We start from the raw sequence: 25,172 nt of genomic DNA on the forward strand, positions 1-25,172 counted from the left end.
AGAACACTATGCTCACTTCTGCCTCCCCTTTGGGTTTGCCTCGTATCTTCCTCTGTGTAAGAAACAGGTTGATCAAACTTCTTCCTTCCCACGTGCTTCATTGGGAGGCATTACAGGAATAGCCTCATTGTTCCGAACAGTTCAAAAGCAAATGTGTTGAACGGATAATGAGTCTCAACTACATGGGAACATATGTATTTTAATCCGAGAACCACAGAAACTAACTCTGATGTTGAAAAACATAAACCAAGGAGAGTGAGAGAGGGGGCTGTATCTTTACCCAACCGTGAGAACAGTTTCTCATGCTCCAGACAGGTCAGCAGTTCAGAACGAGGAAACGCAGGCAGTGGAAGTCTGTTCCCTAGGCCCTGCAATACTTCCTGCAAGCCTAAACACACCGGTGCATCCTCTTGTTCCAGCAAGAGCATGAGAGATGATCCCTACGGTGGGCTAAGGGTAGGACAGCACAAGCAAATGAGTTGCTCAGGACTATTACGCTCAAAACCCATTTGTCAAAGGGAATCACCAAACAACGGAACGTGGTACGGTGGTTTCTGAAGATGGCAGATGGGTTCCTCGACCCTTTTTGTGAGGGTCCTGACAAACCAACAGTCTGCCTGGGTAAGAGACAAGAGTTAGCCATGATCACCCACGGTTATCCATTTTTTTCAAGTTCATAGCTTCAAATATCAGCTAGACTGCGAATAGGAGAATGAAGATACATCACTATCAGAAATTATTCCTGAAGATAAATCCTCAAGCACAATGCTGAGTTCCTTGCAAAGAAGAGTAGACCAGAACATCTTTTCCTTTAGCGAAGAGCCCCATTTCTCCTAACAGATAGTCTATTTATTGTCAACTTGGACTAGAAAGCTACCAGCCATGAAGCATAAATGTTACTGGTCGTGGCTACTAAGCAAACAGCCATTGCACATGCAGCCACATATGAGCCTGTTGACTAATACCTGGCCTTCTACATTACATCCTTTCATTCCTTCCAGTTGTCTTGTTACACTTGCACTTCAAAAAGAGACTAGAAATTCTGCCTACTGAATAATTCCCAGCAAATCACCACAGCTTGTTGCAATGAGAAAGTTAAAGATACCGCTCACACAAGCCCACCTTTCAGGCTCCTGGCCCTGGAATATGTTGCTCAGAAACGTTACTTCTACTGCAGTGTTGCAATCAAATATCTCAAGACATGACAGGAGAAAAATATAATACCTTAGGAAAAAAAGGTGAGAAAGGTACATTTTAAAAGTATCTGATGTCACTCCTCCAAATGTTTAAGTATCAGCTAGACAGTGAAAGGGCTCTACTAGAGTTTCTTAGCTGCTCTGCCTTCCCTGCTCCCAGCATCAGGGGAAGCAAAGCCATCAGATGACAGCAGGTCTCCTGGGCAGCCAGTGTTGCACAATTTGGTGGTACTAGATTGGAGAGAAATGACTCGTAATGCTCGAGCATCAGGCTTGATAACAGAGAACAATCCTTTCCCGACAAACATGCAGGTCAAAGAAAATCACATATTCCTTTGACCTGCACATCTGACTGCACTCCTACAGTTTGCTTTTTCTTTTTTCATTAAAAAAAAAAAAAAATCACCAGGAAGAGAAAATCATTCCTAATCCACTTAAATGCTTTGGCAACATTAGCCTATTTTCTATTTCCACTGGTAACTGCTACTTACCTTTCTTCCATTCTAACTCCTGGTACATTTGTGTACTCTCCTCTCTCACTAGCAAGAGTGAGAGCTGACACTTCCCTCACCCTTTTTTCCCCCTCTTGTTGAAACCTTATTTCCACTGCTCTAATAGTTCTTGACTTAACTGGGACAAGGAAAATTATTCTGGGCTTCTCTGTCCTAGCAGTTAGGCTATTCTGTATTAACCATCCAGAGCACTGAAAAATCATACTGAAGCCCCAGGCAACTACTCTAACAGTCCCTTAAATTTGTGGTTTAATAAAATTGCCCATTTTTACTGGACTTGTCTACAGCCATGTAGATATATAAATATATATATGTACTTTTTGCATAAAAATCGTTCAGTATTAATAAAATTCAGAAAATTCTCTTCACTGCTACACATGGCAAAGTTCATTTAACAGCATTCACGCCAAAAGGTCCCAAAAAGCTAAATATCTATCCAACCTTAAAACATAGCTACTGCTTCAGCAAGATGGTTTTTTCCCATCCTTTTAAGCAATATGCAGAAGCATTTAAAATCCTGAAGATCATAAGTCTTAGTAAATATTACACACTAATAAAATGTAGAGTTGTATTCATTAGTTTAAGCGCGCAGCTGAAAGGCCTGACTTTCAAAAGGTGGCTACGCTGCCGCTCCCTCGGCCTGTTTTAGTCTAGGCTAGCACACCCAGCCACCCAAAAACAGAGGGGAGGAAGTTTTAACTTGGCAGGGCATACTCTTCTCAAACTCTGACCATAATTTCGTGCCATCTGATGTCCAATATCAATACCATTGCACTAACATTATTTTTTTTTTTAAGGGATGTAGAGTGTTTCTGTACAACCCCATTTTTCATAGCAATGCAATTAAGAATTTGGTTCTACTCATCTACCGCAGTAGCGGTTTTCAAACTACAACATGTGTATCTCTGAAGATACGCGCTCTTTTCAGAGTAAGCCAAAATGAAAACCTGCAACGGCATACATCCTAAACTGCGTTACAGAGCCTTGCCATTTCTGGTGCAGAAACAACAAAGTGAATCTTTCTTTTATACACTGTGAGAAAGCAAATCCCTTGCATTTTTCAGATGGCACTTCCCATAAACTGACAATCATTTTGCAAGAGATAGCATGCTGGATAAATGTATGTAACTTTCTAGAAAAGTGCATCCAGAAAAGCCTTTCCTTTGAGTCACATTACCTAAGTTTTTAAATTCTTCTATCAGGCAAAATCGGGGCTGGTTTCAGTTTCCTGGAGTCTATACCTGAAACAACCAACTGTGATTCGAGTCCACCACTGAGTTACGCTGTTCAGGTTTCTCAGTATCCAAGACTGCCCCATCCATAAGCAAGGAATTAAGCACCAGCTCATTTTCCCGGATCCACTTTGCCCATCCTGACGCTGGAAACAGAGCGTGCTGGCTGAAGGCTGATATCAGTAGAGTGCAGAGCAAATAAAGATACCAGTATAATCACTTTTTAGATAAGTCAGCCAATGCAAGCACAGCTGACTAGAAAATATACAGTGGAGAAGCAGGAATGTACCAAAGCATAAGTGGATAGGAGTTCTGCTAGACCTGAAATTACATGGACTAAGAATACAATATCCTCTGATACCACACAACATTTTGTCAAGCAAACACTAAAGCATCCCCGTAACCGCCATCTCAGGAGAAAACACAACCAATTTAAAAGCACACAGCTCAGTTCTTCAAATATAACAGAAACACTACACAGTAGCAGCACGTGCACTATCAGGTTTTGTGCATAGTTTAACACCCACTCCAAGTTTTTACTTCATAAGTTACAGCTGCAATGGACAACTCAAATGCACAATCCGTTTGATGCACCTGCATTAGCCCAGAAACAGTACACAACTTTTAGGTACCTGCCAGCAGCAGGCTTCAGTTTCCATGCAGACCCCTGTGATGAGCTAATGAAACGGTCCCCAGCACCGTGAGCTGTCATATCACCATCTCCTCCACAAGACCCCTTTGGGAGAACGAGTTCCCAGCCCTTACTGTGATAAAGACCAGGACAGCACATCCTAAACACAGAGGAGGGCTGGCAACTGATGCTCTCCCCAGCCTCCCTTGCCATTCGCAAATACACTGTAAAACAAAGTGGTACATCCATTGGATCAGCAAGTGGGTTTGGGTGGAGCTTTTGGGCTTTTTTTTATTTTTATTTAAATCTCAGCAGTATTATGCCTAGTAATGTTTACAGGAGACACCATTTCTCTCCACTTTCACAAAGAATTATGATCCTCTCACAAAAAGGTACGCAACTGTATTTGCAAAGGTATACACACAGGGTTAACATTTGAAACCCTCCAGTTTACTGCAAGTCTTTTTTTGATCCATGTATGTATATCACTGGCAGGGGTATGCCCAAGACCCCAGTGCTCCTGATTTCACCATGCCCTTCCGATTCGGTGATTTTCTGGCGGTGCAAGCATATTCTAGGTGAAGTGCAATACAAAGCTCACCATAAGATGCATGGCACCTGCTAAGAGCCACTGCCTCAAACCCTCTGTGACAGAGCGCTTCAAAGATAGGAACCAAAACTTGAAACCAAGGAACGCCGAAAAAGCAGCTGAGATTGCCTGCATTTGCCGTCACAGGCTACGACTTTAATTGGAGCATACTGGAGGACATTAAATAACAATTTTAGAAAGACCAATATCGACTTCATTTATTTTTACAAAGCCTTTCTCTGCCCTCATCTTCAGTGACTACACATGTCAGAGAAAGGTCAAAATAGCTTAACTTTCTTCTGCACTGGACAAAAAGGCATGAAGAACAGCCAGTAAATTTAGCTTGTTCTATCTTCACTGTGGCTTAAGGAAGAACAGAAGTAACTTATTATCATCAAATTGACTCCAGCATAACCTGGCTGCTTTTATCAAGGTTGCGTAAATTAAAAAGATAAACCCAGAACTCTACTTTGCTTGAGATTAAAAAGATACATCAACTCAAAGACAGAGTTTAGATTTCAAGGAAAAATAATTTCTGGTAACAGACGCCAGAACACAAGAGTTGAGCACCTTTCTGAACACCACGATTTCAAAATAACAGATAACGCAATGCTCACGCACCAGAAAATGGAGACTGAGGCAGGTGCTAAATGAACTAAGTAAAAGTTTACCGTCGACCTTATCAGTAATACTAAACTTCTCCTTTGCTTGGGAGTTCTGAGCAAATGTTATTTTAATAGAAACATAATTCCGTTTCAAGATGGTAAGTACAATGTGCTTGACAAACAATATTTTCTTATTTGATAAGGCAATATGCAGACGAGTAACGCTACCTGGCAAATTTACAATGACTTGAATGCTGCACCTCTTTCATACTCGTCAGTATCTAATCATTACACATGATCGTAACGTGATCAAACATTTTAAATACATCCACGCAATATTTAAATGTAGGAAAATTATACCATAAAAATAGAATTGTTTTACTCGGGAAGCTGGATAAAACACCACTTCAGGAACCTGAAGCAATACCTTCTTTTGCCCTCCAATATGATAAAAGTTTTTTTACAGTTTATTCCCTTAACTAAATGACAGCTTAATGTGCTCTGCCTACTAAAACTGGTTTTCTTATAGCAGATCTTAATAAAAGAAAGGCACGCTGTGGCTTTCTGTCTGCACACTTATTCCCTAACTAAAGTGGGCTGCAGATGAATCCTGGCACAGTGAGGTCCTAGATCAGGAATTCCTGAAGTTTTGTTCATGGTAAGTTAATTACAGTGCAGCGGCTGTGTAAAACAACTCTAAGAGCAGCAAGCCTCAGGGCTGATGTTGATAGAGTTGCCATTAAGTGAATCCTATCAGTCCCCAGTGGTAATATTTCACATCCAGTTGAAGCAAAACAAATGGTTCCCAACACAGCAGATGAAACATCAAAAAAGGCCCACATACATCTAGCATCCAAGCTGTCAAATCCAGCACTATAGCACTGACAACAGCCTGAAACTCAATGTGGGGATGAACCTGACGGATCTTCCTCTAGGAAACTTGGTGTGTCTCTACTTGTACCACAACTGAGTTTCATCTATTGTGCTTTCAGTTTATAACGTGAAACCCTCAAGATCTCCAGGAAAAAAGAGATAACCCTATGATTAGCTGGACTTCTTTAAGCATCTCTAGAGACGGCTGGAAGAGCTCTCCTTGGCAGAAGGGGATAAGCAATGGCCTGAAAACAGTATCAGTAAAAGGAAAGGAGTATCCAAAACGTTTATGCAGTTTTCTCCCACAGCTCTCGTCTCTAGTAGCCCAGACAGCTCCCAGAATGGTCTCAGCCATCCATCACTGCAAACTTTCCCTCTCCCAAAGAAAGTAAGGATGGCAACTGATTCTGGCTGGGCAGGATCATCCAGTTTGTCAGCCTGTGCCCATGGTTCAAACTATCCATATTTAGCCAAGATTCAGGTTAAATTGGTAGCATTTTTTTCTCCCAATGAGAAGAGAACTTAATCCAGAAACACTAAGCCATTTTCAAGTCCCATAAGGCCACACAAGTGATGACATATCAGGGACAGACAGGCAAGGGAGAAAAGCTAACAGGCACCCCTATGGTTATCCAAGCTCTTACATTTAGGACAGAAGCCTGCTACAGTCTAATCCACGTGAAAAATGGACATAAACCCAGAGCCTCAGCAAAACCAGGTGGTTATCCAGTATTTGAATGCATGCACGCTGCAATCAGTCTTACGGGACTTGTGTGGGCAGGCGGATAACATGCTCTATTCCCTTGTCAGCAGAGCTTCCTAGTGAGCACAAACGCTTGAAGTGCCCTGTGTGTTGTTCCCCCCCCGTAAGCTGCAAATCTCTTCAAGGAGACAGCAACGCAGCATCGTTACTCAGGCACCCTTTGGCTGCAGCAGCTGCCAGAGAAGCACAGCTCACAGACCTCCAGCCCTAAAGCCTATCTGCAGCAGCCAGCTGTCCTTAAAGGCAGTCAAGCAGGAACGAACTACGGACACCTCCTGCTCCATAACAGCTCTGAACGCAGCGTGCTCCGGTGCTCCCATGGGAGATGCACTTCCTCTAGTGCCCTGTCCGGCAGGAGGGATGCGATCAGAGCAGGCATCAGATCCAGCTTGCAGGCCATCTGGCAAACCATGATGCTGCCTCTGACCAAGAGGAGGCTTTGAGCCAAGAATCAGTACCAACTGTTTTACTGGAAACATCTCCAAATATTTTCCAGCTACCATTGAAAATATATCCTCTAACAAGGCTGGAACAGCTACTAACTCTAATGGAGGTGTCTCTCTACAATTGCACACCGTCAGAAGACCCTGTGCTGACAAAATCTGCTGGGGTAGCTAAGAAATTAGCAAGTCAACAATAAGCAAGAAATAGGAGCAAGTACTCAGAGCAGACAGTATCAGGAATACCAGCACTGCCTGATATTTACGTACTGACTCATGCAGAAGAAGATCCATCCATTTAGACTCACTGGCCAGGACGTGAACAGGTAACAGAAGAGCTTATGAAATCACTGGGAGCTCAGCTCTTCCTGACCTCAGAGAACAAAAAAGCCTTCCAGCAGCAAAGTATCTTCTTTCACTCTCTCTCTTTCTTTACCCTGTTGCACAATCTTTCTCCACAGATTAAAGCTGCACTTTTCACAAGATGTGAAAGCAGAAGAAAGAGGAGACAGCAAAAGGAAGAACAGGTATTTCTGCTCATCCACATCAACAGAAAAGTACAGACTACACCAGATTAAATATTTCCGAGATTCCCTAGTTTTCAAGATTTTTCTGGTAAAAGGGTTCATAGGTAACATCTTCACCTTCAAAACATCCTTCATCCACCCATGAACAGCATGTGGTATAACTATGGACTTCTGCAATCACTCAAATATCACAGTAACTTTTTAATATTGGAGATTATTATACAGATAGTTATTTGTCCAGAATTCATAGACTGTACTTAAAATATCCTTCCCTCAAAAAACTGAAGATCGTTATACAAATACGTAGCCATTCACAGCCTCTTTACATATAAGGAACACATAACATAGAAGAAACTATGGCACTCCAAGATCTACAAGCATGTTCTGAGTGTTTAGACTGCAAACACAGTACAGCTAAAACCTGTTATTTTTTCCATATACATGTAAAACACTCAACTAATTTACAGATCTTGAAACACACCCTACTTTTCCGTAGCATTAGATTAGCTTCCACATCATTAGGTACAAAGTGTGAAATGTCAATAGCAAGTTCCTATTTAAAGTCTTCCAGGGGTTCTCAGTGTCTAACTTGATACAACAAAAGAAACTTAAAATCCAGTTGTCCCACCTGACAAAAAAAGATATTCAGTTGACCTCAGTTTGCACTTTTAAGCACTTCAATATTACTTTTCTCCACACATAGGTAATACGGAACACCCAGGGCAACACACTTAGAATTAACAAAAAATGAATGAGAAACAAAGCTGCTGATTCAGGAACATGGACCCAGTACTGCAAATCACTTTCATCCAGGGCTAATTTTCCACACAAAAGTCCCATGGCTCTAATGTATATAACTTAAGTTATTCCCAAAGCATTCCACAGCTCATCCTATTGAATCTGAAGAGCACACTTGCAAAAGACAGACAAACAGTCAACACAACAGAACGTTTTAGAACACTGGGGGGGAGGGGAGAGGGGGAGGTGGTGTCAGTTTTCCATACTTTTTTGCAGAATCATGCAGATTATACCAAACAGCACAAATGAACGAGAACAATATTTCCAGCTACAAGTCTTTTCCTCCTTCAGCAGTAAGGCCCCCTGACGCTGCATCCCCTCCTATCTCTGTCAGTTACCACACTTCTGAGAGGCTCATCAGCACTACCACATATATAAATATTTAAGAAACTCACAGGGATAATGAGACACAGCTTCAAATCTGCGAAAACACAGGAAAACCAAGCTCAGTGTAGGCTGATTTTCTACCCAGCTTTTCTTACTCACTCCAAAGCATTCATGCACAAGAGGCCTGTGATTCTAACGCTGGACATTTTAGAACAATTTCTGTGCAGACAAAATGACAATGGACAACTACCGAGACCTATTTTTCACCGTTTACACTCCACCACTAGCTTTGAGTTCATAGGTGCTAGGTTGTTCATACCAAAAAATAGAAAAATTAATTATCAATAAAGTAACCAACAGAAAAGCAAATTTATTAGTCTAATTAAAAAGCAGAATTAATGCTACTAAGCACGCAAACTTCGGCTTACACAGGCTCATAGCAACCTTTCATATGTTATTTATTAAAGTGACAGTAAAGTCTAAACCAAGATATTTTAAGCCTTAACTGTTTGACTCAGAAATCCTCATTTTATTTCATTGTTGACTGCAGGACTTATGTAACATTTCCCATTTTGATTTGTTATTAAAGGATTTTAAAACAATATTGTACGGTCACTGACTACAGCCCTAAGGGGCTGAATACAAAAATAACATAAAAGATACCACAAACTCTACAAAATATAATTTTGATTTAATTTCATTCAAGCATTATGTTCTTTACTTTGGGGAAATTAATTTACCATCTTTGATAGCAAGTGCTCTTCTTCAGCTACTCTGAACGCTGATATCATTTGAGGTATGACTGGAACAGAACTTGAAATTGCCTTACCTAATCTAATACGTTCACCAAACTAAACAAAAGTTTGTCTTACAAACTTCACTTTCTCATCCTACATGTAAAACACCTGAGTTTCCTCCATTCACCAAAAAATACCCATGTTCCGAAAGGTTCACCACTTACACTAAGCACTCTAGCTTTTTCAAGAGCTTCCAAATTAACGACAATTAACTGGTATGGTGGAAAACATTACCTGCTTCCTGTTTCTCTCAATGACAAAGTCCATGTTTTCATAGCACGCATAGAAAGCCCAGAGAGGCAGTTGCACACTAAGCTGAAATGAGGACAGGTCTACCTTTGGGAAGACTGATGGTCAAGGCCCAAAACACTGAGCAGCTCATCTGTCACATATTCACCTTCGCTCTACACTCACACACTACTCACCTTCAAGACACGTTAATTTCCAGCAGAAAAGTGTGAATAGGCTCATTTTGGAAGATGTAATGGTCCATCAGTTTTTGTCATTAAGTTTCTTTGCTCTTCCTCTCAGAAACTGGTATTCTGGAGATATAAAAAGAACTTTAATTTAAAATACAGCTCTCAGATAAAGATACCATGTTACATCAGCATTACATTTTTCCGGCTGTTTACCAGGCACACCGAAGGGTCACCTGATGGCTCCACTCACTGAATTACTGTAGTCTTATCTCAAAAAAGGCTGTAAGGGCTTCTTTCTTTACCCCCGTGACCCTCACAGCTTCCACCTTTACTATCTACATTACAGTAGCTTATTGAGAATTTATCCTAAAGATTGGGAATGGAGAAGTGACTTATTTAAAGTCATGCCAGTGCCAGAACTGAGAATTACACTGTGTTATCAAAAGTCCCTTTTCACCCTGTCTGCTACATTTTACATACTGAAATATATTTACTGCACTTAGGTTTATCTCAAAAGCACAAACACTGAACTTCTCTGCTGAATTTTGCCAAGGTCCCCTCAATAATAGATTAGCTTCCATAACCTCGTTAGAGACACATGGTTCCAACTGTGCAGCACAACCAGGGCACTTCTTAGCCTGCTCGGGGTTCTGAGGAGTTTGATATACATTTGGAAAATAAGGCTGAAAAGGCAAAGCAAAAGCACTGGGATTGTAGATGAGCAAATGCCACATTAGAAACAAATTCCCTAGGAGGCCCGTTCTGCAGCCAAAATAATTAGATCACTAGCAAGAATCATCCCAAGTAGATAAATGGTGTGTTACAAGATTAACCAAGGTCATGTTCTCTTATAGCCAGCTTTTCAAAAAGATTCCTCCCCTGAAAACTTAACCCTAGGGCTCCATCCAAATTAAGAAATTCATTGTTGGTGTACATCAGTACAAACTGAATCAAAGTGTGCTATAGCCTGTCAAGTGCTGACCGCCCAAGGAAAGGCCACATGCCTTCTAAGTGAGAGAAATCCGCATTTGAGAGCCACCTAGACTCTGTGACTGCTGCTGCTGGATGCTCAGAGATAACTGCCAACTCATTAAAATTCAATATTAAAAGTTTATTAAATATGCAAACATTAATGGAATTGGACTAGCAGCTACTTAGGCAGATAAAATTTCAACACAGCATGTCCTGCAGTTCTTGCTATCAATATTCTGTCCTTTTGGAAGCATCCATGAAAGAGTCACAACGCTACTTGAGGCAACGAAACCCTTTATCTCTTTTAGGCTACTCAGGTCATGCTCAAGGTTCCCACTGCCAGGAAGTCTAGGAAATTACAGCTACTTCCCAACAATTACAGTTCAGTATATATTATCCATTTTCACTTGCACACTGAACTGCTTGTAATGCACCGTCTCCCAAGATTTTTTTTCTCCCCTTCGGCCATATCTGCAGGGCAAGACCCACACCTCTTTGCAGGCTCACAAGTACAGAGGTTTGCATATATCCCAAACTTGCAGCTCTTGTCAACTTGCTGCTGGAGTTTGAAAGGACTACAAAGAGATAAGGAGTAGAATGTCATACAGACAATATAGATTAAAGAACACCAGCCACTTAAAAGCAACTCTCCTGTAAGTCCAGGTAGCTTTGTGCACGCACAACGTGTGTGTAGAGCTTTGCTTGGAGCTACTCATTTGCAGCTATATAGAAACAAGCATCAGAGTCCTCCATGCAAACAGCAATCTCAGTACCTTTTGCTCCTCAAAATGCAGTTTCATTCCTGGATGACTCTGCAAAGTCCCAGTGCTTGGTGAGTGTCTCAACAAACCTCCAGGTTTTTGCTGTAGGGTGACATCAGACTTGGAAGTGCTCTTCACTAATACTATCAGCATAATCCGAGCTAGCCCAGGGGGAAAGGAGGACAAGGAATATCTCTCATCACACAAAGCATAAACAAGCTCCTAAGAGTCTCTAATGCACCTCCAAGTAACTTTGGCGACAGCCTTGCTCTCTCAGTAGTAGTTTCAAAGAACATCTGGAAGATTTAATCCTCTAATTATGAAAAAAAAAAAAGTCTTCTCTCAACACACAAGTGTGGTATAGCACCTCTGCCTTGGAGATGTGAGGTTTGAGAAAAAAAGACTGAAATGAAATCTTAGAGAGCAACCTGGAAAAGCATGACTTACCGGGAAAGATAAAGCATGACTGACCAGGAAAGAAGAGAAATCACAGAGCATGAAGTACTGTGACCTTCAAAGAAACGGTGAACTCACTGAGCCCAAAGAGGGGAAACTGGCCATTTGTCAGAGTGGGTTCTTTGCTACCATCTTTCTGGGTACTGACGACAGTCTCATACTGGAGAAGAGCAGGCTGTTGTGTCAAGAACTATCCAGCACCCAGCAACACAAATCCGAAGTTAGAGTTTTCTTTCAGTCCTGCAACCATATGGGTCTCCCACAAAATAGGCAGAAGGTTCCAGGATGCCTTGGCCAGGAGGGAATCAACAAAATTACCCATCCATCCATCATCTAATGCAACAAGAGGCATCATGTGTTGCAGAAGCCTGAGCAGCAGCCAATTTGGGGTCAGACACACAACAGACTCCCACTCCTTGAATCAGGAAGGCTACACTTAGATTTAGATTTTTCAAGAGAGAACTGACAGTTCCTGTTGGAAATGAAGACAAAGGGATCAACTTCAACGTAATCCAGTTTCTGAAGAGGACACTGACCAAATCTCACACTCAGAATGATCTTTGCTGCTTCAGTGTGTTCACAACCACAGGAAAGCAGCCAGCTCACCAGCAAGCTCAAGGCACTGGTCTCAAGATCAACCATTCCCTGACAAAGCAAAGGAAAACCCATGCAAATCCCTTCATCTCTTAGGGACATCATGACTCCTCTTTCTGTTGCAACTGGCCCTAGACACCAGGGTAATAAACGGCTCTGCAAACACTCCCTACGGCTCCAAGAGCTAGAAGGCTTCTATACAAATACCTCCTCAGTCAACTGCCTATCTGGTCATCTTACTGAGCTCCTGAACTTGACCGCATTCATCACAAGAACACATCAAACCAGTTAACCAGCACCAGTATTTCCTCCCATTACAGACAAGCAGGTATATTAAAACTTTAAAAAAGCACTCTATTTGTAAGTGAACCAGGAAACTCAAAGTACTCTGTGTCAGCTGTACGACATACTAACATTCACTTCAGAATGCAAGAAGAGAGAGAAGTCCTCCCAGCAATCCTACGGCTAAAGCAACTTTTAAACTTTCTCCTTCCCAAAGGAGCATCCTAATGCCACTGAGTAACACCGCAAACACCGCATTCAGGTAGAAAAACAGGTAGAAAGCAAATTATGTTAAGGAAAACCCAGAAATCAATCTGCTACCTACTGAGGTCCACGGCACCCCCAGCATGAGACCCCAGCACTATGTTTTCTCTGCCGCCACCAACATTCGTGTGCTTGGCTGATCTGAAGCCAGCAGCAGTGCTGGATACACAGCACCAGTGGGAAACTGCTCTTCAAGGCATAATCAAGTAGTACAGAAATACAGAGGGATATAATTGAGAGGAGACTTCATCCCCTTTAGCACTAAGCTGTCCTGCCCACACCAAAGGCCAAAACTGTAGTGGCCACAGCACCAGGCACCAAATGAGACAGTGAGAACACAACCTGACAAGATAGGCTGGCACAGTGATCCGCAGCAGCGTATCTCAGGGGCACTGACCTTTATCTGTGAGTCACAGGGCAAATCTGTTGAGCTAAGACAGGAGCAGCCATAGCTCACAAATCTCCAAAAGGTGGAAAAGGTGTTTCCTGGAAACAATAACAAACCAACAGAGTAAAATGAATGCTTTCTCACCAACTCGTTGCTGGATGACCCCGCTAACACCCCTTTGCAGAAGATAGGATCCTCTCTGACAGAACGGCCACCAACAGCTGACCCAGCACAGTGACACCAAAGCTGACATTGCTACACTCCCCTCTGCTCAGCGCTGACCACCTTCTCCCTGACAGAACTCCAGAAATAGCACACGCTAACTCAATGGAGCCTACGCCTGAATAAACCACAGCAGAGGTCTTTGTTCACAGCTCCCACCACAGCAGTACGCTCACTCAATAGATGGATGCAAGGAGAAATGTAGGCCACACATACAGAGAAAAAGAGATCTCCAGACTTCAAAGTGATCATAGATCTCATTTTCAGAGTCAGGAAATGAATAGCCATTAAAAATAGCCTGCAAGTGCTGCGGTACAGCTCAACATGAACCAGACGGGCTAAGGAAAAAAATACACTTCATCGAAAAGTTAAAAAGTGGGGTTTTTTTCACTCACTAAATTGCCTGATGAATCATCAAAGAAAAATCTTTGTGATGTAACTATCCAGACTTATACAAAGAACACTGGTAATTAGCTCTTGAAGTAATCCTCTGACCACCATCTGGAGTTCAGTCTAAATCTTGACCTTAGTCACACCAAACATCCTTTGAAAACACACCTGAAAATGAATCACATCACAAGATTAAATTCACAAAGTGGAAAAAGTTGACAGGAACGCTAAAAACCTGAACAAACTTTTACTCCAAGGGCTCCCCACAGGCAGCTCAATAAATGCACATTCCAGAATATCGAGAGTGAGCAAGGGACAATTCATGCCTATCGCAAGTCAGGAAAATGGTTTCAAAACGAGTAAGTAAAAAGACAGGATTTATCAACCCAATCCTACATCTAAAAAAAAAAAAAGCTTCTTCCATCAAAACCTCAGTTTATAGCAAACGAACAAAGTTGACACATGACACACCCAGTCTTCTTCCAATAACACAGGAGAAAAATCGTCCTAGAACTAGGCTCTGACAGTAAACCAGTCTTACCAAGGGTATCAAATAACTTATTCCCCCACCCACGTATAAACAGCTCAAAATACCTTACTACTAAAGAATGCAGAAATTCCTTCACCAAATGCACTTTAGATGACTGGGTTTTGTTGGGGTTTTTTTTGCTAACAACCTCCTGATTAGCTTGAAACTCCTATTCCCCACTGGCAAATAAGAAGATGCCTCCCACCTACAAAGCCTCTTAGCTCAAGAAAAATGATTTTTCTTTAACATACAGCTCTGTGTTGCATGCTGAGCTCCCCACAGCAAAGCATTCAAGAATGATACACGACACATCACCAAGGAACAACACATATCTTGTCACTTCCAAAGGAATTCCTCTATTTTCAAGGAAGTTTAGCAACCAGATTTTAGACCTCTGTAAGAAAGCCCATGACAGCAAGGGAAGAGGCACAAAGCAGGCCAAAAAACACTGAACCAGTTAGGCTTAGTTCATATTTGAAAGTGAATCTTTGCAAGAGTGAGAAATATTTATTTTTTCCATTGATCATGTATATAAAACACAGAGAGCCTTCTATATGGGGAGAAATGGTCCCAGAGACGAGACCTCCTGGCAGCTGGCCTACAGAATTTCTTGCAGCTAAAGGTATGTTTAAGAATAAATAAGAGCAAGATTAGAAAGGACCACCAGACCTGGCACCAACGGTGAGACTCCAAATTCTTGTCATTTCACAATTTACAGAGAGACAGAGAAAGACTGTCACCACCCCCAGGTACAAACTTAATTACATACTCCCATCACGCAGCAGAGACTACCAACATTGAGCACGAGTGTACTACAGGAAGGTTTATGCTTATGTAGTTAAAGACTACACTGCAAAAAAAACCTAACATTTTTTTACAGCCTTATTTCACGCTTTTCTTTAAATGGTATTTTAATTAATTTTTATCTTCCACAGAGGCAAGAAAGAGACAGACGAATTAACTCCAAGTTTAATTGGTTACAAGCATCACCAAGCCGAGCCTCCCCTGCGATCATCAGCTGCTTCTGTGCACAGCTAGACTGGCTTCAGTTTGATAGGGAGTAATTTTAAGTTGTCATTATCTTTGCCACAATACCTTTATCCCAGCTGCAGCTTCAGCAAGGGTTACACAAGACCAAAGTCCTATACAGCAAGTCAATATTTAACTTAAGTGGTGTACTGTTGAGGACCGCCTAGAGTATTTGATATAGTAACTTATTAAATCTTACACTATCTTTTCTAACAAAGAATAATAAAGGGCAATTTGTCTTCTTTATGAGAAGTTGCAAAGATAAATTCTGCAAGGACAGCAGTTAGATACAGCTTTAATAATTTTAATAAGGGACCTAAAAGAAAACGTTTTCATGAAAGGAGTTCTAAACAATATGATGTGCACCCTGCAGAACAGACTCAAGGCAGGGGCAGGAGCCACAGTACAAAAATCATTTAAAACTAAACCACACCAAGTTCTGGAAATTCATCACTTTTTCAAGAAGTAGTATTTTAACACTGCAATTAAGCCATTAAACTATGTCACAAAGGCTTATATAAAACTCTTGGACATTACAGAAAGAAGGACGTATTCTACGCTAAATATCAATATCAAATCTATGAGCTGCTGTACTAACATAGACTTTAAAATAATACAATAAATAAAAGACTGATTTTTTTTTTCAGGCTGATTGTTCTTAGCCTTAGTGAAACTAACCAAACTGTTTAGATCCCAAAAAAATTCCTTGCATGCCTCTGATGTAAATAAAGTTTTGCTAACAGTCTCATCTTTTATCATCTTTTTGGACAGAGATCTTTCTGATGTCAGAAACAGCTACTAAAACACAGCTCAGACCAAAACTGAGCAACTGATAGCAATTTTTTGTTTACTACATCTGTTTCAATTCTTTATCCACCTGGTTTTTATGCCTAAATGTGATTTCTTTATTTATTGCTAATACTCCCATCTCTACACTTAGCAACAACTGCTTCTGTTCTCTAAAACTGAACATCTGTTTTAGCAATGATACCAGTGGAGTAATTGCTGGTAATCAACACAGTTATATTTCTAAAAATTCTCCAGTTCTACATTTGTAACCCTCCACATGGACCAGTTTGGTCAACACCCAAAACTAATTTTTTTCAGGAAATAAAATTAAAATATTTCTACTGTAAAAGGGTGGAGAGGGGGCTGAGAATATTAGCCACATGATGAAAAATAAGGAGGCAGACAGTATTGCACAGCTTTCTCTAAAAAAAAAAAAATACCAAAACCAACCAGAAACAAACCAACCAAAAAAACGACCAAAAAACCAAACTACAAACGTTCAGCCATCTCACCTGCTCAGGGAAGCGCAGCCTCAGGGAACGCTTTCACAAGCGGCTTAACTGATTTTGATCCATGACACTGCCTAAACGGGCGGACCCGCCGCTCCCTATTACTTACACTAGTATTAGAACAGACACACAGTCAGCTTCATCAGTTCACTTTCTGTATGGTGCTAATTGCCGGCTGGACTGGCAGATGAATCCAGCCGACCACACAACTACTTATACCTGCACACAAGAGGCAACGAAAATGGACAATCAGGAGACTGGAAAAGAGGTGCAGGCCATCCTTTTCAGCAGTAACATCACCTTAAACGTGCTCTCTTGAAATTCCACACTAACGTATCGTTACCACAAAAATGTAAGCTTTCACATTTCAAACGCCTCCTTGGAGGGGTCAGATCAGGACTCAAATCTGTCTCAAAGTGAGCGCAGAAAGTATTTCCCTTTAATTTTTCACTCTGCTTTGTGAATGAGATCAGTATGTTAAGACCAGTCTATCTCTGAACCAGCAAAACTAGAGGATAAAAGAACTGCAAGTGAAGTCACAACATTGTCTTAGTAGCTTCCAGCAGCAAAACTCCACAAAGCTCAAATGAGAAAGGAGGCTGACAGGTTCCTATTGCTAGACTCTGCCCTGTGAGCTGCCTCTCCCTATGCCAAGACAAGACAACGGCTTCCTTCACAGTTTTAAGTGCTGCATTTCTTACCAGTTATCGCTTTATTTGGCTAAGCCAAAGACAGCCGAAGCAAAGCCTCTGCTAAAGCCACCCCTTCTTCCGAACTTCTGTCAGATGAGAGAAGCATCGCAATGACGACAATTTATTCTACTGAATAAGGCACAAAACCGCAGAAACCTGTGGTGATTTTTTTTTGGATTGTTCACAGCAGCCTCTTGGGACGTTTTGCCCTGACAGGATTAGGACGGGCACCACAGTTGAGATTTACCTCAACGCTTCCTCCTCCCCGCAGATAACACCCGGCGACCGTTCACCTGCCTCAAAATCGGCATTAATAAAAGCGGGATGACCAATTACCCATCACCCCCCTGAGGGCCCGGTGGCTGTCCCGAGGGGGCCCGAGCCTCGCCGCTGACGGACCCCCAGGCCCGGCCGGCTCTCGGCGGACGAGGCAGCGGGAGGGTCGGCGCGGGACCGCGCCGACCCTCCCGCTGCCTCGTCCGCCGAGAGCCGACCGGGCCCCCGGGCCCGGCCGCCCCCCGCCGCGTTACCTGGGCACCGCGTCCGCCGCTCGGTACCGGTCTGGCCTCTCCCCGCCCCGTCACTTCCGGCGCCGCGCATGCGCAGGGGCGCGCGGGCGGCGGTTGGGCGGGAAGCCGTGAGGCGGCTGCTGAGGGCGGGTGGTGCCATCTCCCCCCTCACGACGCGCTTGGCGTCTTTGTGAGCGTATGTGGGACTTTGGGATGTAAGGGCAAGTGACGGGTCCTGCACTCGGGTCACAACCACCCCATGCAGCGATACAGGCTGGGGGAAGAGTGGCTGGAGAGCTGTCCGGTGGAAAAAGACCTGGGGGTGTTGGCTGACAGCTGGCTGAATGTGAGCCAGCAGTGTGGCCAAGAAGGCCAACAGCATCCTGGCCTGTATCAGCAATAGTGTGGCCAGCAGGACTGGGACAGTGACCGTCCCCCTGTTCTCGGCACTGGTGAGGCCCCACCTCAAGTGCTGTGTCCAGTTTTGGGCCCCTCACCACAAAAAAAGCCATTGAGGTGCTGGAGCGGGTCCAGAGAAGGGCAACGGAGCTGGTGAGGGGTCTGGAGCACAAGTCTTGTGAGGAGCAGCTGAGGGAGCTGGGGGTGTTCAGCCTGGAGAAGAGGAGGCTGAGGGGAGACCTTTTCGCTCTCTACATTTCCCTGAAAGGAGGGAGTAGCCGGGGGGGTCGGTCTCTTCTGCCAAGGAACAGGCGACAGGACAAGAGGAAACGGCCTCAAGTTGCGCCGGGGGAGGTTTAGGATGGGTATTAGGAAAAATTTCTTCACTGAAAGGGTTGCCAAGCATTGGAACAGGCTGCCCAGGGCAGTGGTGGAGTCGCCATCCCTGGAGGTATTTAAAAGATGGGCAGACGTGGTGCTGAGGGACATGGTTTAGTGGTGGTTTGGGCAGTGTTAGGTTGATGGTTGGACTGGATAATCTGAAAGGCCCCTTCCAACCTAGACGATTCTATGATCCTGACTGCCTCTTTGCCAAACAGGAAGGATGCTTTTCTTACATCAGAGGTTGCTTTCCCCTAATTCGCTGTAGAGTATTAGGATTCCAGGGTCTTCCCTAGCAAAATTACAATAACCTGTATTTCAGAGAGGGGAGTTAGTTGGTCATCTGTAGACGAACACGTGAAAATGTCCCCTATAAAGTATTTTGAAGGAAAATAAGTGAGCTGGGTGTGTCAGGTGCAGCTCGTGGGCAGCTCTGTATTTGAGAGCGAATTACAGATTGACAGCATCGTTATGAAGGCGGGCTGCAAACCTCAGCAGACTTCTGTCGTCACTATGATGTTACGAGCTAGTGAAATGTAATTTGGGACAAGCTGAAATTATTAAAATGATTAAAAATAGGGTGTGGGTGACTTTATACTGAAAGACTGAACAAATGGGAAAAGAAATCACTGACTAGTTTGGGTTGGAAGGGACCTTGAAGATCACCCAGTCCCAACCCCCTGCCCTGGGCAGGGACACGTCCCACCAGACCAGGTTGCTCCAAGCCCCGTCCAACCTGTCCTTGAACACCTCCAGGAATGGGGCAGCCACAGCTTCTCTGGGCGACCTGGGCCAGTCATTTTTATGCTGGGATAGAGAAGGAAGTAAATTAAGAGGGCAAAGATGAACACTAATGTCCATGTTACCATTTATGGGGATGATAGTGAGCATTGTTTGTTCGCAGCCTTCGCGGTTTTTTGGATAAAGCCCTGCATTGGAATTGGTGCTGTTGTTCACTGTAAACCAGCACATGTGCTATAAACAAACAAACAAACAAACAAACAAGGCAGCAATACCTGTATGTCAGCACTACGCACTTACGTTTGCTCTCATTTAAAAAATTCTAAAATGCACTCCCCACTTTTATCTCTTCTCCAGTGGAAGTTGTAACAGCCACGTCACCCACACTCTGATTTGCACGCTTGAGGAACTACCGCCGCAGATCACTCCGCTGCCTTGCTGTTCTGTCGGGTATCAATCCAAGAGGGAGGTCTCTCTGCTCACACAAGCAATACCACAGCTTGCCAGGAGGTGTTGCTTTGGAACCACGCAAATATCAGCGCTTAAAAATCATGAAATAGGCTTGAACTATTAAAAACAACTGGAATATACTTTGTTCTGGCAGGGAGAACTCAAGATCCTCCATTTGAAATGGTATATATCTGTTTAAGACCACTTAAATCTGAAATGCACGGAGTAGTTCAGAGGGAAATAAATGCTGTACAGGGGACCCACGTGACAGAAAATACTGTGGATTTAGACATTGCTAACAAATATGTTACAGCAGCTTTATGTGTGCAAAGCTGTCAATGGCTTTGTCTTTGCAGTCTGGATGTTAAAATATATACAGAACAGACCTGATGCGGCAGGGAGTCTCAGAGGGGTAACTCTTGGTTTCAATAAGCCAAGGAGCAGAGTAAAGCCTCAGCGAGACAAATAGTTGTCCTGCTCTGAGCTGTGTCGCTGTGCTCTCCACACCTGCACACATACATTTTAAAAGAAAATGAGCTGCTTCTTTCCAAAGGGGAGCCCAGTGTTACATATACAGCTGTTCTCCACCTACAGCCCTGTTTTTAAGTACATATTAACAGCCACAAATTTAATTATGCATTTAATTATGCCCAGCTTTGGTCTAGAAGATAGAAGAGGCAGCAAAGTTTCCAGGACATTTAAAACCTTTTTTGCTAAAGGAAAAAAAACCTCAAAGAATACCCAGCAAGGAGGAAAAGTTTTTAAGTGTGTCTTTATCACATTTAAAGCAAAACCAACATCCATTGTTGTGGAGGTGCCTTTCAAAGAGTTGTACATGCCAGGCCCGAGGGGATGAACTCCAGCTCACTGAGGCTCTGGAAGGCTGATTTTGAAGACGGTTTAGAAAAGAACTTCACAGTTAGCAGAGGAGGTCACTTAAGGCTCTGTATAACCAAAGGAGCCTTTAAAAATTATTTTATGATCAGATGTTTACCAATTTATTATATTTTTTTTTTAACCAGAGATGAGGGTATTAGCCAGGATCAGAGAGCAAAGAACACCAGACAAAAGATTATAAAGGTGAGGAGATCATCAGCTCTTTTAACGCCAAATAAGGGGTTTTCTTAAGCCAAAAAAATTTTGAAAAAGTCATAGCTGTAAAAGGGAAAGCAGAAAACAGTTGTTGATGAATTTAGCTGGCTCTCTGAGCCGCTGTTTCAACAGCAGGGTGTAATTCAAGCCTGATGTTTAGACCAGCTGGTGTCAAAACCAAGTAAGTTTTCAGAGTTCCTTCCCCTCTCAGCACTGTGACCACAGGTTTTACCACAAAACCTCAGCTCTGATTATACGACACAGCTAGTTAGACCTTCCATATTCCTCAGAGGTATCTTCAGCTCTACTCCAACAGCTGGACCATCACTCCAGACCCTCCTTTTCCAACACCTCTGGGGTCAGAAACAGACGTGTTTTTGCAACTAGTAAAACGATGATTTTCCAGGGATTTTTGTTCTTTGTGAATAAGTTTATAGCAAATCAAGCTGCATCTTCTGAAGTACCTTGCATCAATGCTATACTGGAATAAATATTAACCCGTCTCTCCTATAAATAAAGCATTCGTTTGTATCATTCAGCACTTCCTGAACCAGGCTGAAGATCCCAGGATGTTGCAGGAGACTTGACAGACTCCTCTTGCTCCAGCTCAGGAGGAAGCAGGTTCTTTTTCTTTTACCACAGCACATGCTGGGGGATGTGGAAGATAAAGTACAACATTCACATTCATTGAAATCTGTCCTTTGGTGAACATTCCTCCTTTCCATGTCTAGTAGTGGAGTCTCTAAGGATTTGGTGTTCCCGTTTTGAGATGCCTTTTCTTTCTCCAGAGCTGGAGTGGGCACCAGGTATATTTTCTGAGCATTATCCTCTACTATGCAGTCAAAAGACCAGTAATAAAACTTAACACCACCATATATGTCCACAACCTACATAAATATCATAACATAAATATCCACAACCCACCTCGTCCTGTTGAAAGAAAGCCTTTCATTACTACTCAAACTTTCCTACACAAAGTTAAGCCTCTACCATAACCATAGTTCACTTCTGAAATGGCATCAGCTGCCGCAGACAAGTAAGAGTAGAGCTGTCCCCCAGCAGAGGATGAAGACACGAGCAATTTTAGATATGCAATTTTAGCTGTATTTCTCTTCATACAGCAAGATATCTTTTCTTTTGGCAGGCCTAGGGCTAGAGAAAGCTGCCACCATGTCTTGTGGTTTCATAGTCAACAGCCGTTTTGCATCTCAGTATAAACTGCCAGGCAGTCTGCAGGGGAGAGCCTGCTCCTTGCAGAAGAGCCTTAGAAACAGAAGTGCCAGAGACCTGTACAAGCTTTTAGTGAATTTCTCAAAAGCTTACAGAAAGAAACTTGACCATCTTGATGACATTTTTGTTAAGGTTAAGTAGGGTCTGCAGCCTGGCTCCCCTCCTATGGCTGCCTGTGCCCTAACAGAGCAGAGCTGCGTTGCCTCAGAGCAGGCTGCTATGAGAACAGCTCTGCTGCAAGTGGGAAAACCAGGAAGAAACCTCATCTTGGGGCCCATGATCATGCATTTGTCTTCCTCCATCAGTCTGGGAGTTGCATTTAAGCTCAGGCTCTTGTGCTTCATCCTTGTACAACTCAGCACAGAACAAAGACTGAAGACTTTAATTTCCTCTTAATGCACTTCCTCTCTCACTACCAAACTCTATTTATCTTTAAGGAAAAAAAAGAAAAAAAAAAACAAAACAAAAGACAAACATAAACCTTACAACAATAAACCTTAAACATTTACTGGAGCCTTTCTGTGACTCTGTAGAGTCACTGAGCTTTCTTTTTCTGAGAACCGTTTTCTTCCATGTTTATTCTTGCTCAGAAGGGTCCTGTTTTGTCATAACTATAGCAGTTGTACTATTACAAGACAAGTAAAACAGACCCATAAATTATAAGCAGAAAGTACAACTCAGAGTGATCTTTGGTTTCATTCTGGTTAATAAAAATACAACAGATCAGTCAGCCCTCCAAGGCACAGTTTACAGCATTTTTATAAACTCCCAAAACACACTGTTTTACAAGCAAGTTGCAAAGTAATATCCCTGGGTTTGGTGTGGTGTTTTTTGCACTACTTAACAAATGACAGAAGAGCTGTAGCCACCCACCACAACAGCAGTAACAATAAAGACAGGAGTTGCAATGAGTGAAGAGTATATATTTGTATGGACCTTTCCGTACACATAAACCAAGTTCTAAAATTACCTTCTCCAGGCCAGGAGAAGGAGCCACAGCCCAGTGGCTGACTTTTAAAGGCCAAGAGATATAGAAGAGAGATCGTAGAGTTACAAAAACATCTCCAGCAAAGTTAACTTTCCACAACAAGCTAATTAGGATAAACTCCTGGGATTGCAGAGCTGCAGCTGGGACAGCGCAGGGCAGCCAAACACCAGCCGATCCATCTAAAATCTCACCACTTCTTCAATGTCTGGGAATTTTCCCTCTGAAGAGCCTTTTCTCTCCCTCCAATTACATTTTAGTGCATGTTGTAATATTAGAAACTACTTTTTTTTTTTCCTACAAACTGGCATTTTTCTAATATGGATTTTATACTGCGGCAAAGCTTCCCACGTCCTCACTTCATTAGCTTCCCTGTATTAATTTAAACAAATCCCGTGGGCCTCAGCCCCTGTGGGTGTTTTAAACCGGACCGACCAGCTCTTGTGACAGACGATTTCCATTTAAACACCGAGAGCACGTTGCAGATCCCGAGCCCTGCCATCCTTCCCGAACAGGGGTCGGTGTCCCTGCACCGGACAGAGGGGCTGGCTGTGAAATAACCCCCGAGGAGATGGAGGGCGCAGAACTTGGGGGGAACCGCACGTTAAACCCCGGGCAGAGGCCCCCTCTCCGGACAGGCCGGGGACGGCAGCCGGGCTGTGGGCGGCCCGCCCCGGCGGGGAGGGCCGGGCTCCGGGCGGGACACCACGGGGTCCGGCCCCTGTGCCCGGGGAAGAGCGGCGGGGGCTCGGCATGGCGCAGTACGCGAGGGGCGCCGCCGCCGTGGCTGTCATCCGGCTCCGCAACCCGCCGGTGAATGCGCTGAGGTAACGGCGGGCGCGGCCCGCTCCCCCCCGCCCGCCATTTCCTGAGGCGGCCGCCCCTCAGGGCAGCGCCGGGACGGGGCGCGGGGACTGCGGCGGGTCAGGCCGGGGCGCTGGGCCCCCCGGGGCGAGCGGGGCGGGGGATTCTCCCATTTCCTGCATTTTCGCCTCATTTTCCCCCCCTCGCCCGCGTGAGGCCCTTGCCGGTCCCAGGGCAGGCCGCCTCTGCCGGGGGACCTCAGCTAACACCTGCACCAGCCTTTGCAAAAATCATCCTGATTTTTTCCATGACTTCTGCTCTTTATTACAATTTCTAGTGGGGCTTATTTTTTTCGCAGGAGAGGCGTCAGTCTCATCAATCTGTACTTGCTCTCACCTTCCCCTGGAAGCTGTTTAAAAACTTGGCATCTTTCTCGTCACCTTGTAGCCTTTAAGCATCAAGTTAATGCTTCCAGCACAAAACTGCACAGCAGCGTTAGCAGTTTGGCTGCTTCACCCCGGCGTTCGTGCAGAGCTCACTGGTGAAAACCAGCTTTTCCCCTCAGATTTGCTACCGGTTTAGTTGCCCGCTCCGCAGCGTGTGCTCCAAGGGAGCACAGGGGTTAGGGCAAAGGGCTTGGTAGAGAGCAGAGGTGGATCAACAAGAGGAGCTGGCACCGGGATTAAACCACAGCCAGGGCTGTCTGAAGTGAAGGCGGTTCATTTGCCTTCTAAAAACGAGTAAGGAATGGACCTCTCAGATCCTGATCTTGGTCAAGAAAGGCCCCAGGTGATCTCAAACAGGAGCCAGTGAAAAACAATCAAACACCAATCTGCAGGAGCTCCTGAAATTTTAGGTTTTCATATGTTTTGAAAAGAATGTACATGCTTTTTGGCTTTATATAATTTGTTACATGGTGTGTATTTTAGTTCATTTAGTTCTGTGTACCACCTAGGCCCTTTTTAAGCAACTGTAGTTGAAGAGCTGTTCTGTAA

At 43.6% G+C, this 25,172-nt stretch overlaps 2 protein-coding genes across 4 annotated transcripts in view; one reads left to right on the top strand and one right to left on the bottom strand.

The window, feature by feature from the left end:
* MAP3K13 (mitogen-activated protein kinase kinase kinase 13) overlaps nt 1-18,188 on the bottom strand; it is an 81,973-nt gene extending 63,785 nt beyond the window's left edge. For 2 of the 3 annotated variants that reach the window (XM_063337987.1, XM_063337991.1), the window contains exons 1-2: nt 18,117-18,188; nt 9,716-9,832 (exon numbers count right to left, since the gene is read on the bottom strand). The gene's annotated coding sequence lies outside the window, so the exon portion shown is untranslated. Of the gene's footprint in view, nt 1-9,715; nt 9,833-17,833; nt 17,853-18,116 lie in introns of those variants that run through there. The other variant, XM_063337988.1, reaches the window with a different exon arrangement.
* Nucleotides 18,189-24,032: 5,844 nt separating this feature from the next.
* EHHADH (enoyl-CoA hydratase and 3-hydroxyacyl CoA dehydrogenase) overlaps nt 24,033-25,172 on the top strand; it is a 31,026-nt gene continuing 29,886 nt past the window's right edge. The window contains exon 1 of the mRNA XM_063339543.1: nt 24,033-24,200. Within this exon, the coding sequence (XP_063195613.1) occupies nt 24,127-24,200 (74 nt within the window). The 5' untranslated portion in view covers nt 24,033-24,126. The remainder of the gene's footprint in view (nt 24,201-25,172) is intronic.

The sequence above is a fragment of the Chroicocephalus ridibundus genome, chromosome 6 (assembly GCF_963924245.1).
Source record: "Chroicocephalus ridibundus chromosome 6, bChrRid1.1, whole genome shotgun sequence".
Lineage (NCBI taxonomy): Eukaryota > Metazoa > Chordata > Aves > Charadriiformes > Laridae > Chroicocephalus > Chroicocephalus ridibundus.